This window comes from Passer domesticus, chromosome 7, assembly GCF_036417665.1.
Source record: "Passer domesticus isolate bPasDom1 chromosome 7, bPasDom1.hap1, whole genome shotgun sequence".
Classification (NCBI taxonomy): Eukaryota; Metazoa; Chordata; class Aves; order Passeriformes; family Passeridae; genus Passer; species Passer domesticus.
Window position 1 is genome coordinate 36,015,535 of NC_087480.1, and position 16,627 is coordinate 36,032,161.

The 16,627-nt window shown below is 49.2% G+C and overlaps 1 protein-coding gene across 1 annotated transcript in view; it reads right to left on the reverse strand.

Annotated features, from left to right (window-relative positions):
* Nucleotides 1-16,627, reverse strand: part of PAPPA2 (pappalysin 2) — an 87,294-nt gene that overhangs the window by 47,760 nt on the left and 22,907 nt on the right. Inside the window, exons 3-5 of the mRNA XM_064427716.1 lie at nucleotides 9,365-9,510; nucleotides 2,234-2,527; nucleotides 1,401-1,593 (exon numbers count right to left, since the gene is read on the reverse strand). Coding sequence (XP_064283786.1) covers nucleotides 1,401-1,593; nucleotides 2,234-2,527; nucleotides 9,365-9,510 — 633 coding nt within the window. The remainder of the gene's footprint in view (nucleotides 1-1,400; nucleotides 1,594-2,233; nucleotides 2,528-9,364; nucleotides 9,511-16,627) is intronic.

Here is a 16,627-nt window from a genome sequence, read left to right on the forward strand (position 1 = left end):
ATCTCAGAATCTCCCTGGCTGTGTCACCCTGCTTGGAATCAGCTTCTTCAAAGACAGGGAAATATGAGCGCCCACAGGACAGGCTGGGTTTAATTTCTCCTCTTCTCCATGCTCTCTGGGTAGTCTTGAATGAATCCCATCCCTACCAGTCAGAGCTAACAGACCCTGCACATCCCAGGGCAATGCCTCTGGACTAGTGCGGGTGCAAATAAGGCTCTCTCTGCTAAACCTAGAGTCAGGTTTTGGCTTTCAGCATTATTGTACTACAGACCAGTCACAATAATATCAATTGCCATGCTCTCCAGAAAAGATAAAGGTACTTTTCTATTATAAGGGCCAGCCTCAGCCACTTTCCTTGACCAGTTCTTCTCAGGGATTCAGGACTGCCACAATGGATCAGCTCCTGAGACAGCTATGAGTGACAACTTGGGATGGTTCCAAAGAGCCTCCCTTCTAGACCCATATTTTCCTGCTCCCAAATCACTTAATTCCCCAACAAAGCAATTTATTTGGATGACTCGAGGCTACCCAGCACTCAGAGCCTCTCCTCTCTGTGGGGTGACATGTATGTGCTCTCTTTGCTCCTGAGCGAAAGGGCCATTGTAGAGAGCACCTGTTCTTTGAAAAGTCAGCAAACACTGACCCAAGAGTGCCCCAGCTGCCATCAAACAGCATTTTCCTTCTAATTATAAAAGACAGCTTTATGCAGCAGCTTCAAAACAAGTTCAAAAGCTCTTCATGTACATGATTATGATCCCATGACCAAAAAAATAAATCCCTAAAAATAAAGTCTCACCATCTAAAACCTGGTGGAAACTGAAATATGTTAGTGGGAGGGGCTGCTGAATAGAGACACTGGCGGTGTATTCAAGTCTTGGTGGCTTAGTGGGGAGAAGACAGACATCCACCCAACACTCATGGCTGTGCACTGCTCAACAGCCAAACAACTCTGGCTCCTTGGCATCATTTCTCTGGCTTGAAAAGTTTCCTGACTTACCCCCAGTTAGCTTCTCTGTGAGTCCATGACAGCGTTGGGAACGAAACCCAGCTCTTGTGGTTCGAGCTCCCTGCCTTAACCACAAGGCTGCATTTCCTCCTGGTAAATAGCTACTTTATACAATAAGTGCTAAATGAAGCTCATTTTTCATCCCCTGATTGCACTCTGGGGTTTTAGAGCTGGCTTTGCCTCCCGATGCTCTTTGGCTTCCCCTCCCGGCACCCCGAGAGCGGGAAGCTTGCAGGAGAGCCCAAGTGCCAGGGGGCCATGGCAGCAGCCTGGCTCTTGTGCTGGAGACGGGCAGGGTGGGAAGGGGACTGGGGGGTCCACGCTGAGGAGATCCCTCGTTCCTTCCAGCAGGCTCCTGTGCAAGCCCAGGACCAGGGCGAGCACGGCTCCTCACCTCTCGTGGAGCACCCCGCTGATGGGAGGCAGCCAGTAGATGCTGAGGGAGTCCTGGGTCTGCCCGGTGACCATGGGAGGGATCGGGATGGGCGCCGGCTTCCTGCTGTGACCCCAGCGCTGGTACACCAGGTCCAGGTAGCAATGCATGCGGGCCACCTGGTTGGGGGTGAAGCTGTTGGTGCAGTCATCATCTGGGGGACAAGAGAGGCCGGACTGAGGGCTAGGGCACGGCAACTTTGCTCCTGGGTAAACTTTTCCGGGGGCTTCTAGGGAGGGCTGGGAGGCACCAGCGTGCGGTGGCTGTGCTGCCGGGGCTCTCCGGTGTCGTGTGTCCCCAAAGCCACAAGATGGCACTGCCTCAGCAGCTGCACGTCCCCGCACCTGCCCGGCACCTGGGCAGTGCCACCGCCCGCACGGCTCCGCGGCAGGGGCACGGAGCTGCTCCTCCCGCTTCGGTCCTCCTGGCACGGCAGGGAAACACCGGCCCCCCGCGGCACGCCTGTGGGAACCCAGCCAAAAGGGTTCGGGAGGCTGATAATTAACAATAATAATAAAAATAGCTTCACGACTGGAGAGCAAAAGCACACACACACAGACGAGAGCAGCCTTGGTGCGTGTCCAGCGACCTGCTGGCAGGAAGAGAGGAATGGATAGAAATAGCCTGAGGGAAGAAAGTGGTTAAACTGCCTGACACATCCCAATACACCAGGAGGGTCCCTGTAGGTTAGGGAGTGAGGTAAGGCACAGTAGTAGAAGGGAGGTAGAAGGGAGGGAAACCCTTGTTTTAAGGAAGGTGACCCCGTGTGACTCCCAACAAGGATTCCTCGTTACCTGTGTAACTCATGTAGTTGTTGAAGGGTGTTCCTGTGAAATGTGTCTGGCCACAGGTGTCGTTGGTAGGGTCTGGATCCCGACAGAGCTTACTCTTTGGGGTGGGGGCGGTGTCAGCACAGAGGTCCCCTGTCTCCATGGATGGAGTGGTCTCCCTGCAGGGATCGTCACAAGATTCCCGCTCGCTCACTCCCTTAAAGACGTGGTAGAGCCCCAGGACGTGCCCCACTTCGTGGATCATGGTGTTGGTGTGGCCAGGCACGCCGTAGTAAGCAGGGTTGAGGACAACTCCACCTGGAATTGCAAGCAGAGAGAGCATCACTCCAAGAAAGGGACATTGGACATCTGTTAAAACTCCATGTGAGAGGTAAAACTCCTCATTGTGCTTCCAGACCACAGACAGAGACCCAAAGATGGACATATTCAGCCTCTTATTAGGATAGGAAGAGGCTCCTTTGCCCTCTTGGGTTGGAACAGGGTGGATGGTTTTTCTTCCCCTCCTACCACTCCATCCCCCCCTCAACATCTTCAATCATTTCAGCTGCTGCTGCCCTCTGCATGTTTCTGCACAGTTATAATTCAGCGTCTGCTTTGGATCACACAGCTCCAGAGGAGGTTTGGAGCCAGAGCACCAAATCGAACCATGCTGTGCCTTTACAGGGATCATCTTTCTTTTGAAGCAGAGGACAGAAGCCCTTCCCTGGCCTAGACAGGTGTCTAAGGCAGGCCAGCTCCCAAGGCAGGTAAGGACAATGAGGTGCTGAGCAATGTCCAAACACACTCAGCTGTGCCAACTAGAAGCCAGCTTCAGCACAAATCCACATGGAGATTCAGGTGCACTACTGCCTGCCCCTGCTGAGAAATCACCCATGACCTGTTGCTTCAACCTCCAAACCAGACTCTGTGGGGTAAACTAAAAGTCTCATGAGACACTGTTGAAATCCACTAAGCTTCTACCACAAACCTGACCCAAATTCAGTGTATTTTAGAGTGGGATTTCCCAAGACATAGCTTTGGAAGATCTCTTCCTCCCCTTCAGAGGGGTCTGCATGTGAGCAAGGGGCAAATGAACTCAACAAGATCCTCACAAACCATTACAAAACTACTCCTCTTCACTGGGGTAGCCCAGCCTCTGACTCAAGGGGACACAGGGGTAGTTTGTCCCCAAGCCAGTTTGGTGCAGGTTCAGCTGTCACAGATGTTGGAGCATGAGCACACATAAGTCCCCCAGAAACTGCCCCAGAGCTGCCACCTCATACTGAGAGCAGCAGCACGGAGCTGGACAGGACCCATGATCATCCTGCCCTAAACTGAACTGTGGCTGTAGGAAAAGTGGTTTTTCCTTTCCTGTGAGCCCATCTGTGATGGGAAGAACAAGGATCAAGGATACTGACAAAAGCCAGGTGGAACAGAGCCTTCCCTTTGCTCACTGCCAGCATCTCCAGCTCCTGACCTGGGATGCACACCCTGTGCTGATGGCTCTGCACCACATCTGCTAGGAAACTGTCCACAGAAGGTGCTCAAGAACAAAAAAAATTTGCTTCACTGGCCTCCTTTTATTCGCCTCCTTTATTTTGTCCAGATTAAAATTTCTTTGGAATCTCTTCATTTTTCTCCCTGTTTTGAGGTTTTTTCACTGGCCATTTCCCCCCTTTTTCTCTTCTCATTTCCACGCTCCATCCACTTTTCCATGCTGCCTTACAGTGGAGGAACAAGGGCTGGGAAATATCAACAAGACAGGGGTGCTAAAAGCAGACCCCAGCATGTGCCCAGGCTGACTCCAGGCAACCCCTCCATGTCTCGGGAGGCTGTTTTTACACAACTACTTTTAACCCAGACAGCTTGGATGGCAGTGTGGTGAATAGTTGGCTCCAGCACAGCTTGCTCCCTCCTTTGCAGGGCCCTGGAGGATTTACTGTGCCAGCTACCTCACGGCAGAGCCTCTGCTACTGCATCTCTGCTGATGATCACTGCCCTGCCAGCAAAGTTAGAGCTGGCAGGTGGCCACAGTGTGATCCTGTCTCCAGCCACACAGGCTGCTTGAAATCTGCTCCTGGATCAGCTCCGTGCACTACTGACTACCTCATGTCCTCGAGTACAGGGCATTCCTTCCAAGAGAGGGTTTTCTTCAGATCACAGTGTCCCTGGCAAGACACCAGCAGGTCTGTGACTCCCATGGGGGAGCCATGCTGGGTGAACACTGAGCTGGGGGCTGGGAAGGGACCTTCAGAGACTCCCTGAGCAATTCTCCCAAGCCCTTCCAAAAAGGGGTGAAGAAATGAGGGTGGCATCTTCTGTGGAACATCCTGCGTGTGTGGCCCATGGAAGGGCTGAGAGGCATCACTGACCTGTCAAGTGGCACCGTTTCTTAGCTCAAAATTCATGTTTATTGCTCTTCCTTCCCACAGTGTGGATCTTCTGCCCAGGGCTTGAGGCAAAGGATGGGTCACAAAGTAGCTGCATTCCCTTTCTTCCTAGTTGTGAGACAAGAGAGCAAAGGACTTTGCATCCCATCAGTCAGCTCTTTACCCTTTAGTTGCCTGGAGACGGGTCACAAGAAGGCACAGAGGCTGAAAAATCTTTTTGGGACCTTCATGTTCTGTCCTGTCAACTCTTAGGTTTCTGGAAGCCATCACCCTCTCAATTACCACCCTAGTAAATGCTATAGATAGCAAAGGGCATCCCATTGATGGGAAACCCAGTGGGCACATAAAAGAAAAGCTGCTTCTCATTTCAATCCAAACAGGGCATGAGAGAAGAGAGAACAGAAAGAAAAGGCATCTCTACAGCCAAACCCAAGCCTGAGCAAGGCAGGGGGGCTGCCTGCCCAAAGGTCTGAAAGGAGGAATGTGCACACAGAAAGAAAATAGGGTTCATAAACAAGTAAATGAGACGTGAAAGCCCTGCATGCATCCTGCAGCAGTAACCACAGGGAAAGGGGCTGAGCACCGGGGGCACAGGGCACCCTGGGACCAAGCAGCCCAGCCCTCCTCCCTACAGAAATCCAATGCTCTTCCCATGTGGTGGAATAAATGGGATTCCAGCACAGGGGGGCAGAAAACTGTCACAAGAGAGGGATGCCAAGGCCACAGTACTCTGTCCCCTCCCCTCCTCTCTGCTGGCTTCCCCTATTCCATTCCTCCCCCACACTCCACAAGGACGATCATATTTTTAGTACTCATTTTAACAACTAATTAAATGGCAGAATTAGAAACAGCCTGAGAACTCTGCCTTCCAGAACATCCCTATCCCCTCATTCCCTGTCCCCACTGCTCCCTGATGAGTTGGGAGTGCTCCCAGCTTTGGACCAGGAAGTTCTATTTCCCCTCTGCAGGATCCTGGATGAGAAGGCAAGATGTGGAAGTGTTCATAACATCCCAACAGGACGACCCTGCCCTCTCTCTCCACTGCAGATCAGGCATTCCCTTCTCACCTCTGCCTCCTCCTGCCCTGGGAGAAGGGCTAAACTGGGCTTTCAGTGCCTGAGAATCAGCTTAGGGAGGTTCACAAGGTCAGCATTTACACAACAAAGCTAAAAATTTCCATGTCCCTGTGATATCGGGGCGCCCAGTACTCCAAGGCAGGTGAACCAGAGACTTCTTTGGACTTGCTCACCCAACCAAGTCCAGGCAGCTGGAAAGATTCAGGTCTGGCCTCAACACCTTGTCTCTCCAGGCCAGACCTACCAGCTGCAGACCTGGTAATGTCCCCAAGGCCAAGCCTTCACTCTGGTCAAGCAACAAGAGATGCCCAGCCCATCAGATTCGTGCTGGTGTAGACTGTGCTTCTCCTTTACTCACACAGCCCTGGAAGCTCCTGCTCCCAGGACATTCTCTGATACTAGCCAGAATCTATGTCAATGCTGAAGGACTCCTGCCCATGCCAGTCCCAAAGAAGCCAACCTGTTCCTAGGTCAGGGTTATCCCAGAGGACATTCCCAAGTAACCACAGGAGCTTTAAACAGTAAACCACAAAGCTGAACCTGCATTGCAGGGCCAGTCTTCCCCAAACACTGAGTCAGAGCATTAATGGAACAAACGCATGACAGTTAGTCAGACAGGAAGATGCCATTGCCTAAGGTACCTCAGATGGAAGGGCTGGCCCTCCTTCAGCATCCACTGACCTCTGCCAGATATATGAGCTGGCCTCAGCTTATATAACTACAGAAAGTATTTATAACATCAAATGTTCACCATTCCCTTGCCTTTCGACCACTTTTATGCAGTTCACATGCAGCTACACATGAAGTTCAAAGCATCTGCATTATTACATTACTGGGTTTTTTGAACAAGGCTTTCCACCACAGAAAGTTAAGGATTTTTTTTTTTTTTGAAGAAAGTTCTTCGACTCCTTCTGCTTTGTAGTTAAAAATATTTACTTCTAAGTTCTCAGAAAACTCATTCCAGACTCCAAGAAATCTGAATTTGTGAGAAACTCACTGTGATTATGGTGGAAAGACTGAGACAGACAGTATAGTCACAGGGAGTGGTGCAAACAGACCTGAGACCTACCTCTGCTGCTTGCTGGCAGCAAGTTGTCTTTCTCTGGGAGCTCCACAGCAGCTGAAACATGGTCTATAGAAATTTCATAGACCACTTCAGCCTCTCCAAGCCAGTAATTGTCTTTTATGCTTCACTGAAAGTAGTTGCTATTAGCTGTATTATTGGTAAACTATCCCCAAGCCTTCAGAAAGGCTGCCTGAAAATAAAATTTCCTCAGAAAAAAAGTCTGGAGGAGAGTAATAGAACTGTAGGTAGCCAGCATATGAATGGTCATGCAACTTCTGGTAGCCCCAAAGAAGCACTGTGAAGAGAAGGGGATGAAAAACAAAGTTCACTGAAGACTCCCAGAAGGTGATGACACCAACAGGAAGGTGAGTTTGACCCTCCTGAAAAACACACTCAAAGATCATGAAAAAATGTTTTATAAGGAGATTAAAATCCAGATGGCAGATTAAACAACTTCTAGAGATGAAGATGATGGACAACAATAAATCTAGTGATCTTTGGGCTGTAGCAAAGTATTAAAATAGCAGAAGGGAAGGCAGCTGGAGAAGAAAAAGTCTCATAATGCTTCTCCTGAAAACATCTAAGAAAGCGCAGTTCAGAGAAAGAAACAGAGCAAAATCTGACCAAGACTCTCTGCAGACAAGAGGCACGTTGGCTTCTCAGAGAAGCCAAGGAACCAATTTGATTCATGCAGAGAACTAAAGCATGGAAGGTCTGTATGTGTGTAGGGAAAAATCAGCATGGCATTTCTGCTCCATGGGAGCAGGCAGTGGTATAAGGGGTGCAGGTTTTGTGTGCTGACCCTAATGTTTTAAGGTCAGGGTAGACAGGAGATTAGCAAGATTTAGCACAAGGAAAGGAGTCTGTCTTTTTGGAGACAGACCCCTCTCTTGTGTACAGACCTGTCTCCACCCCTGGCCATAGCTAGGTCCTTAAGCTCAGCAATTTTTCTCAAAGTGCCATTAACTCCTCCTAAGGCTTTTCCTTCTCTTTACTTACTGCTTTCCTTTCACATCTACTCAGATTCTCCATTAGCCTCTTGTGAGAGCTTTTGTCAAAAGCCGCACATTCATGGCCTCCTCAGTCCTGAGTTTCTTCTGTGTGGGACAATAATATACACTGTGCATGGTACAAAGCAAATGATGATGTGGTGAAGCTCACTGTTTATGGAGAACAGAGTCCACCACCCGCCCTCCCGAGCTCATTAAATCTAAAACCAAGGACAATCTTGAACCAAAGTCTTCAGTTTGTGCTAGAGACTCAAAGAAGTTCGGATCCACCTTCACACTTCACAGCTCTGGCACCAGAGTCAAGACAACACCCCTTTTCCCCTGAACCTCCATGCTAAAGCTCTGATCCAGCATTTCCAGATGGTGCCATTTCTCATGTCCCTGGCTGGACACAAGCTTAGAGTTTGGAGCTAAATGCAAGTTTTTGATGAGACCAGTCACCCCAATTACCCCTCTGTACAATGGCTTGCAGGCCACTGGGAGAGGTCTGAGGGGAACGTGTGTGGCTGAAGCACTTGCTGCAGTCAGATGATTGTTAAGCTGAGCCTTGGAAGTGATTTCTGGAAGCTGAAAGAATAAATTTCATGGAGATTTGCCTTCCTCAACAAGCAGCTGTAGCAATATACTATTGAAAAAACAGCCCTGAAACTCATTGAGGGAGGGAAACTGGCAAAAAGGAACTTTGAAACAGGTCTTTAACAGCAATACAAAACTTTTCAGGGTTGAACACCATGCACTTGTAAAAGCAGAAGGTCTAGGTCTGCTGTGCAGGTGTCAGGAGTAATTATTTCCAGTTACTTATTGAGAAACACTTTAGACATTTTGACTGCAAAGTGTAAAGGGCTTTGCCAGAAAACTCCAACAACTGAAGAGGTGGTAGGAGAGGCAGGAAAAAGAGAAACAAGAGAAATAGCAGAAAATGCACAAAACAACCACATTCTAGGGAATCAGTAGCCATTTTGGCTGTTTTGCAGCCTACGAGGACTGATGACCTTAAGGGTCCGCCCTGAATCCTCTGAGGCCAAGGAGAGCCTTGCCTCCAGCAGGTAGTAGGCCAAGTTATAAAAATGTGGTAAAATTTGATAGTTATCTTCACACTTGCAGCTGGATTCAGAAGTGGCCAGTTCTGGCTGCTGCCTGGGCAGCCCTGGAATTGCTGAAATCTGCCATCTCAGCTCTGGAAACATTGCCACTTCTGATTTGTATCTGTTTGCTATTACGTGCTGCAGAGTGAAGGTCACTATCTGCAGAATCCTAAAAGATAGACCTGGAAGGTCCAGGAGAAACCAAATGTGAGTCTAGAACTCTCTCCAGAGCCTGCACCTATGGTAAACCAGTAGTTCCATGGCCTTCACCATCAAAAATTTCTCATAACAATGTTGAAGCCCCTTGTCAGTGGGTAAGCTCACAACCTCACCCACATTAATTCAGGGAACAGGCAGCTCTTTGCCTTACAGCAGCAGCTGTTGGAACACCCAAACCCTGTTATCGTGACCTTCGTATGAAATATACACAATGTTGAGGCACAGCACACTCGCCTCTTTTTGCCAAGTCGAGGAAGAGAGAGGAAAACCAATAATTCTGAGACTCCAGCAATGGGATAAGTTACTTACCCAGGTGACTAAGGGCCTCTTTGTCCCATGGCCAAATGGCAGCACCAGCCAACTCTTCCCTCACCGAACTGGCGAAGTAAATATTGAGGAAATGGGTGCTGTTCAGCTGCAGAGCCTCCTTCAGCTCCTTCACACTCATGTAAGCCCTGAAAGGTCAAAAGAGAGGAAAAACTCATCACACATTCCAAACAGAGTGAGGAGGAAAAGCTGGAGCCACCCATAGACATCCTACAAAGGGGCGTTGGCGTTCAGGGGCCTGCGGCCATCTCGAGAAATTCCGCATGGCGCAGGATGCCTCCCAGACCCAACCTGCCACTACCACCAACTCGGGCTGCTTTGACAGAGCCAAGTTTGCCTCCTGCAGACTGACACCAGGAACCACGGCTGGGGAGTTTTGTTTCCCAGGGAAAAGGGGTGGTGCTGGTGTTCAGGGGTCTGTAGTGCTGAGCGGCCGGCTGTCTGCTACAGTTCTGAAATACCATGAAGCCCAGAGCTCCAGGCACACTGTGGCTGCAAAAGGCATGCCAAGGGGAACACAGAACTGCCACAGCATTGCTTCCTCCACAGCTTTCTCCTTTGAACCAGCCTTAGCCCAAGGCTGGCTTTTACTGCTAGGCCTAGGGTTAGGGTTCCTAAAACCATGAAGCCCAGAGCTCCAGGCACACAGCAGCTGCAAAAGGCATGCCAAAGGGAACACAAAACTGCCACAATATGGTTCCCTCTCCACATCCCTCCACTCAGGGCCAATGGCCCCTGAACACCAATGTTGGCCTTTTCCCTGAGAATAATGTCAGCAGCCCCGGTTCCTGGTGTCAGTTTGCAGGAGGTGTTTGAGAAGGTCCTGGCAGCCCGAGTTGGATGTGGTTGTAGGTTGGGTCTGGGAGGCATCCTGCCCATTCAGAACTGGAGGAAGCAGAAGGCCACTGAACGTGACCTCCGGCCCTTTGCCATGGGAACCAAAACTCACCAGCCCAGGCTCCTGATGTCAGTTTGGTGCTGCTAGGGCAACCAGAGTTTTATTTTGCTGCAGCTTTGGTCTGGGAGATATGGGGTTGCCCCCTCCTAACCCTTACCTCCTCCCCTTAGCCCTCTTCTAATGTCCCCTTCTCACTCCTCACCCCTGCTTGAAGTTCCATCCCACCCCGGCCCCATTCCTCACTCCCCCACCGCCCTCCTGTGACTCTGCAGCAGCCCATGGGAGCCCGAACACTGGGACAGTGCAGCCCTGGCAGCAGGACAGCACCCAAATAAAACAGGCAGGGACAATGTCTGTGGGTGCAGAGTGTCACCGGGCTGAGGGGAGGGGGCTGGAGGGTGGCACAGAGCATGGGGGCAGCTGAGAGGCAGAAGGGGCCTTTAGGAGCAAAGAGGGGGCTCCAGGGTGGCACAGAGACCCTGAGAGGCTGCAGTGGGGAACTCGGGGGTGACACAAAGAGGCTGAGGGGCAGGGGGTGCCTTGAGGGGCAAAGTGGGGGTGCCTGAGGGTGACAGGTGAACCAGCCCTAACCTCACCCTAAAAACCAGCTCTACCGGGGTGGAGAGTGCACAGTGGAGGTTAGGGGGCCAAGGGACAATGTCAGGGGCTTGGGGTGACACACAGCCATTGTGGGCTGAGGGGCAAAGAGGAGGGGCCTTGGCAGGTGGAGAGGTGACACTGAGGGTTTGGGGTACAAAGGACACAGGGTACCAGGCAGGGTTAGGGTACAGGTGCAGCAGCCCTAAGCTCAGCCTAAACAGCACCCCTGGGACACCAGCTTTCCCCAACAGCAGCACAAGGCTGTGACCCTGATGGTGGGACAGCCCCAGAACCCTCCCAGCAGCACAAGGCAGTGACCCTGATGGTGGGACAGCCCCAGAACCCTCCCAGCAGCACAAGGCAGTGACTCTGATGGTGGGACAGCCCCAGAACCCTCCCAGGAGCTGCAGGCAGTGACCCCAATTAAAAGGTAGGGATGATGTTTGTAGGTTACAGAGTTACATGTAGGTGTTGGGGGCTGAGCAGGTTTTTCAGCATTTCCACGGGAGGCTGGTGGCTCTGCAAACTGTGCTCTGTAAGGTGCAAGTTCACGTAGTGAGGGGTTTGGTTGTGGGTGGAAGGCACCGATGCAAGCCTGAAGAAATTTTGCTCATTACAGTAGCTTTGTTGGTGAGTTCTACTCCAGACAAGGCTTTCCAAGCATGGTGACAAAAGAAGTCCCACAAAATAGGATAATAGGGAACAAAACAGGAGGAGAAAATATGACAGGAGGAAGGAAATGCAGAGGTTGGTCCTGCTAGGGAAAAGAGGAATTTGAGTTGGAAGGAGAGAAGAATTAATACAGAACTCCAACTGCTTCTAACAAGAGTTTTTCAGGGGTTGCCCCTGATAGGGGGCAAGACAGGAATGGACATCAGGCCTTACTTTTGGGAGCAGAGAGGGTTTGTCAGCTGGGGCTGAGAAGTGTCTTCTCTGGCTTCTCTAGTCTATCATTCCATCCTTTTCCCCAAGAAAACCAGTATGCCAGAGATTGTAAAAACAAGGGTGTCCCAGCAGTGCATAGGCACATCTCTCATCAAAACACATCCCAGGGAATTGCAAAAGGAAGAGTATGAGCAAAAGGTATCTTGGAACATGCTCAAAGAAAAAAAGAAATTTAAAAAAAATTCTTGCAGCTCTGCTCAAAATGGACCTTGGAGAAGACTGCCCCCTCTGCTCATGATTTGGATCTTTCAGATGAGGTTTGGGATGTCTACAGGAGCCAGCAGAGGAAAAAAACAAGATTTTCCAAAATAAGTTTAATGAGAAGAGGGTAATCTCTGGAGCCAGATTCATCAAAAGGCAAGTTTAGAGGGGAAAGTCTCCTGACAACACTGCTGGCTGTCTCTCCACCCTTCTTCAGAGCTGGGAATAAAGAATTGAAAAAACACTGGAATGTGAGATCCAAGACATCCATTTCTGAAGGCAGTGGGCTAGGAGAGGTGGGTAGCAGTCAGGAAATTTAGGTTTCACTCTTCCCTCCATGTGAGTGTTTCTGCACAGGTCAAAAGACTGTATCACATTCAACAGAACATCAACAATCCCAGCATTGCTCTTTAGGGAGTTCATGTTCTCAGCTATGCAAAACAATAAAAATCTAACCTAATACCAGCAATAATAATTCAAATAAGAATAGCAATGGAATTATAAGGTCTTGGATAGTGCTGCAAATGCCAGGTACCCTTTTAAATGGACTTCTATGATCCTTGTGGGTCCCTTACATCTTAGGATATTCTATGATTCTATAAATTAAGTACTACCATTTCCACCATCTGTCCCATTAACCTCATGGGCTGAGACAGGCTTAGGACAGGTAGCAGACCTGTCTCCACATTTCTATGACTTGTCTCTAAGTCTTCAAAACTTGAAGATCCTGACCCACAGTTTGTGAAGCCATTCATTTAAGAGATTCTGAGCAAGAAAAAAAAAAAAAAAAAAAAACAACTCATGGAAAGGCTTTAAATACATCACTGTGGAATGATGATGGAAACACACCATTGTGGAAATATGTCATAAGAATGACTAAACCTGCAGCATGAGGCCAACAGCAACATTAAGGTGGCGGAAAGCATTTCACTTATTCCCATGCTTCCAGGAGCAACTGGCACCTTTGAGCTGCATGGATAGACTATGAAGGGAGCACAGCTGTTTCTTTACACTGGGCTCACCATGAGGGAACACCAGCTCTGTTTGAACAAGCTGCTTCTGGTGGTGTCCTTTGGCAGTGATGTCCATTAGTACATTCCTCGCTGCATGGGATGACAGACAGGAGGATGGAGCTGAGGATGGGCTAAGGGGAAAAAGGCACGTTCTCATCTGAGATGTGAAGTGAGAAAGGAAACCGGTTTCCTTTCTTGTTTGAGATGGCAAGATCCCTAGTCAAGCTGTTACACCAACAGGCTTGTTTAGAAAGAAAGAGGTTGCTACAGCAAATTGAAGAGAAGAAGAAAAAAATAAAAAAAATAAAAGACTCCAGAAATAAACGAGAGCAGGGTGGCATGTGGAACAGAGCTGGGTAAATCCAAGGGCTATTTCCCTGGACCTGAAACAGCAGAGGCTTTATAGCCTCTGCTGACTTGGGAGGTGTCAGATTTTCAGGGTCTTCAGACTGCCTCACTCCCACCAGTCAGCCCCAAAAGACCATCCCAGGCTGGAGGCATCTCACCCATCTTCCCAGGAGCTCTGAAGATTCAGTTACTTCAGACAAATCTTGGCTGGACTATGTGGCGAGATGAGATGACCAGCTTGTCTTCACCAGGCCCCGAGATCTCCCACCACAAAGCAGCATTCCCAGAACACTTTCCCCAGCCACATCAGCTTGTGGAGAGAAAACTCTCCCAACCGGAAAGGACAAATTAGGAGAACTTGATCCCTTCTCTGTGATGTCTCGCCTGAGCATCCCAGACACGCGCCATGCTGACGCCACCCCTTCAACCCAACCAAGACGGGAGCAGGCCGGGAGCAATAGATAGTGAGGAGAATAAACAAACCTGAAGGACATACTTGTGGCATGACTCGGAAGGAATAGAAGCAAAAATTTCATAGAAATAGAGCATGGGGCGGTGGCGGGGGGAGAGAAAGTCTCCTTCACTCATCAAAGCTGCTCGGGGGACACAGACTTAAAAATAGCATCAATTCCTGACCTATGATATCTCGGAAAAATAGCCCCAAAGCCTTGCAGGCTGTCCAAATTCCAAGAGCCGACGTCAGCCCTATTCAGAGGGATATTCCTGCAGTCCCTCTTCTGGAGACATGATGTTTTTCTGGCTGTCGCCTGCCATTCCCTTGACATTAGCAACATTTTTTGTCAAGACTTAATTATAAATAACTGTAATTTCCTCCATTGAGAGATCTGGATGGTTCAGGGATGCGTAAGGGTTAGAGGGAGCAGTTCCAGCACTGAGAGCTGTTCAGATGGGCTGGATAGGCAAAGAGAAGAAAGGACCCTAATTTCACCCGCTATGGCACAGAAAGCACAAATATCCTGCTAACATCCCCAAAGATGTGAGCAGAAAAATTCAAGAATGGGCAACTTCAATTCCCCTCAAAGTACATTTTCTGCTGGCATCCTTAGGTTAGACAAGGAGCATCCAACTGGCACCTGACCCTTTTGTTTCCTGCCAAGGTTAGGCTCTCCCTCTCCTTCAGTGCTTCTGTGATTTTCATCGAGGTGAAGGCAGAGCAGCCTCTGGTCTCCACAAACAGCCTAAATGACAGCACTCTCCTCTGCTTCCCAAATAGTTTTCCAACACCTGCAAGACTAGAGTATTCCAAACTAGATGGTATTTACAGCAGGATGGGCACTGCAACCCAACATGGAAGTACAAAGGAAGGACAGAAGGATACATGGAGGTACAGCTGTCAGCTGAGAAACAAAACACAAACCAACCCCCAAAGAATAGGGCAGAGGACAGAAGAGACAGAGATGGGACATCAGGTTTTCCAGGTTCAAAGTCAATGTTTTTCCAAGGGCATCCAAGAGCAGCCAGCTGTGTGGTGATGCCACCTGGAGCTGGGGAGCACTTGCAGCCCTAGAAGAGCAAAGCTTGCAAGAAGAGTATGTGCAACAGTAGAGAGAGATTAGGGATGGGAAGGCTATGGAATGACACTATTAGACATGAGTATGGGAATGAACACCATCCAAAATGATGGTATTTGAAGAAGTGAGCTCAGAAATGGTGGATTTCCTTAAAATAGGTGATATTGGCTCAAAGTTCTGCTGAATAGCACTGCTTGATGACCTGACACTAAGGCAATACACTGCATCCTGTTTTACTTGTGTGGGACATAACAAGGGGCTGTCATCCTGTGGTGCTTCTTGCTGCTGAAAAAAGGAAAAGAAAATGGAGAAGTTTTAGTGACTGTCACCACAGAACAGCAGAACCAGAGACTCCACTGCAGACTGAGAGCATCTCCACAGGCCATTCTGCCCCCCTCATTCAAAACCAGGTGTAATTAGATCACGTTGTTCAAGGTCATCTGGGGCCTGAACAGCCACAAGGACAGAGGTTTCCCAAACCTTCTGGGCAACTTATTCCAGTGTTCAACATCCTCAAGTTAAAAGTAATTTCTAATGTGTAATCCAAATTTCTTACATTCCCAATTGTGTCCATTGCTTCCTGACAATTGTCTTCCTGGTGTCCTGCTCCATTTAACCTGTGTCACCCCTTCATATCAAGGGGGAAACTCATCAAATGACAGTAGATTTGCATGGTAAACTCTTACTGCACTAGACCTTACCTTATTAAAGTCTAAAGAACCAAAGCTCCCTCTCTGAACAGTTGAAAAATCACACTCCACCCGTGATCCCAGACCTCCCTGGAGAAGTCATATTCTTTCTTGTGCTTTTCTGGGAACTTTTGTCCTGACTATGGAAGAGACAACACCTTCCTAATCACGGCTGTAAGTCAGGCTCTTGGTCAAAGAAGACTTGATATACCCAGGAGAGACAGAGCTGTTGGAGCTTTTCCAGCACAAGTCTCTGGAAGCAACAACAGGACCATTGCTGGTGGGCAAGTGGAAGAGAGGAGAGGATCTGCTAATCCATGGGGCAGCAGAAAACACAGTCAAGCTGTAAAACAAGCCTGACGTGGGAGAAGAGGGGCAAGAGTGGCACTTTTTAGTGACAGCTACACCATAACAGGAAGCCTTGGGGCCACAGTGGCCATGATGAGCAAGACACAAAAGATGGCACCTCCAAATGTAAAGCAAGACCAGCACATACCCCCTGCAGTACCATAAATCAAACTGAATTCTCTGGGTACCACAAAGGGTGCAGCATGTAATGCCACAGGAATTCCACTGCAACTCAAAAATAGGAGTCTTTTCCCTGTAGACCTTTCAGAGGGGATGTGGGAGTGGGGTTGGGTGGAAGCTGTCCAAGTGCCCTCCGTGGACAACTAGAAAATACTTGAGACCCAGCCAGCTCCAGCTAACCATACAGCCTAAAGAAGTCACAGGGGATTCCTGGCTCTGCTTTCATGTCTTTCAACCACTGCAAGGAAATTCCTCTTCCTACTTCCTGCAAGCAGAGAGGCTCCCTTTCCCCCCAAACCTCTGCTTGACAAATGAGGAATCCCTCAGACTTCCCAGAAATGAGCACCAATCTGCCAATAATATTATTATTGTGTGGGTAACACATTTCTCCAAGGCTGCAAAGGGTTAATGACAAACACAGCACCCTTGTCTCTGAGTCACAGCTCAGTCCATGAAGACAGGTGCTGATCCAAATGGTGTGAACATTTTGG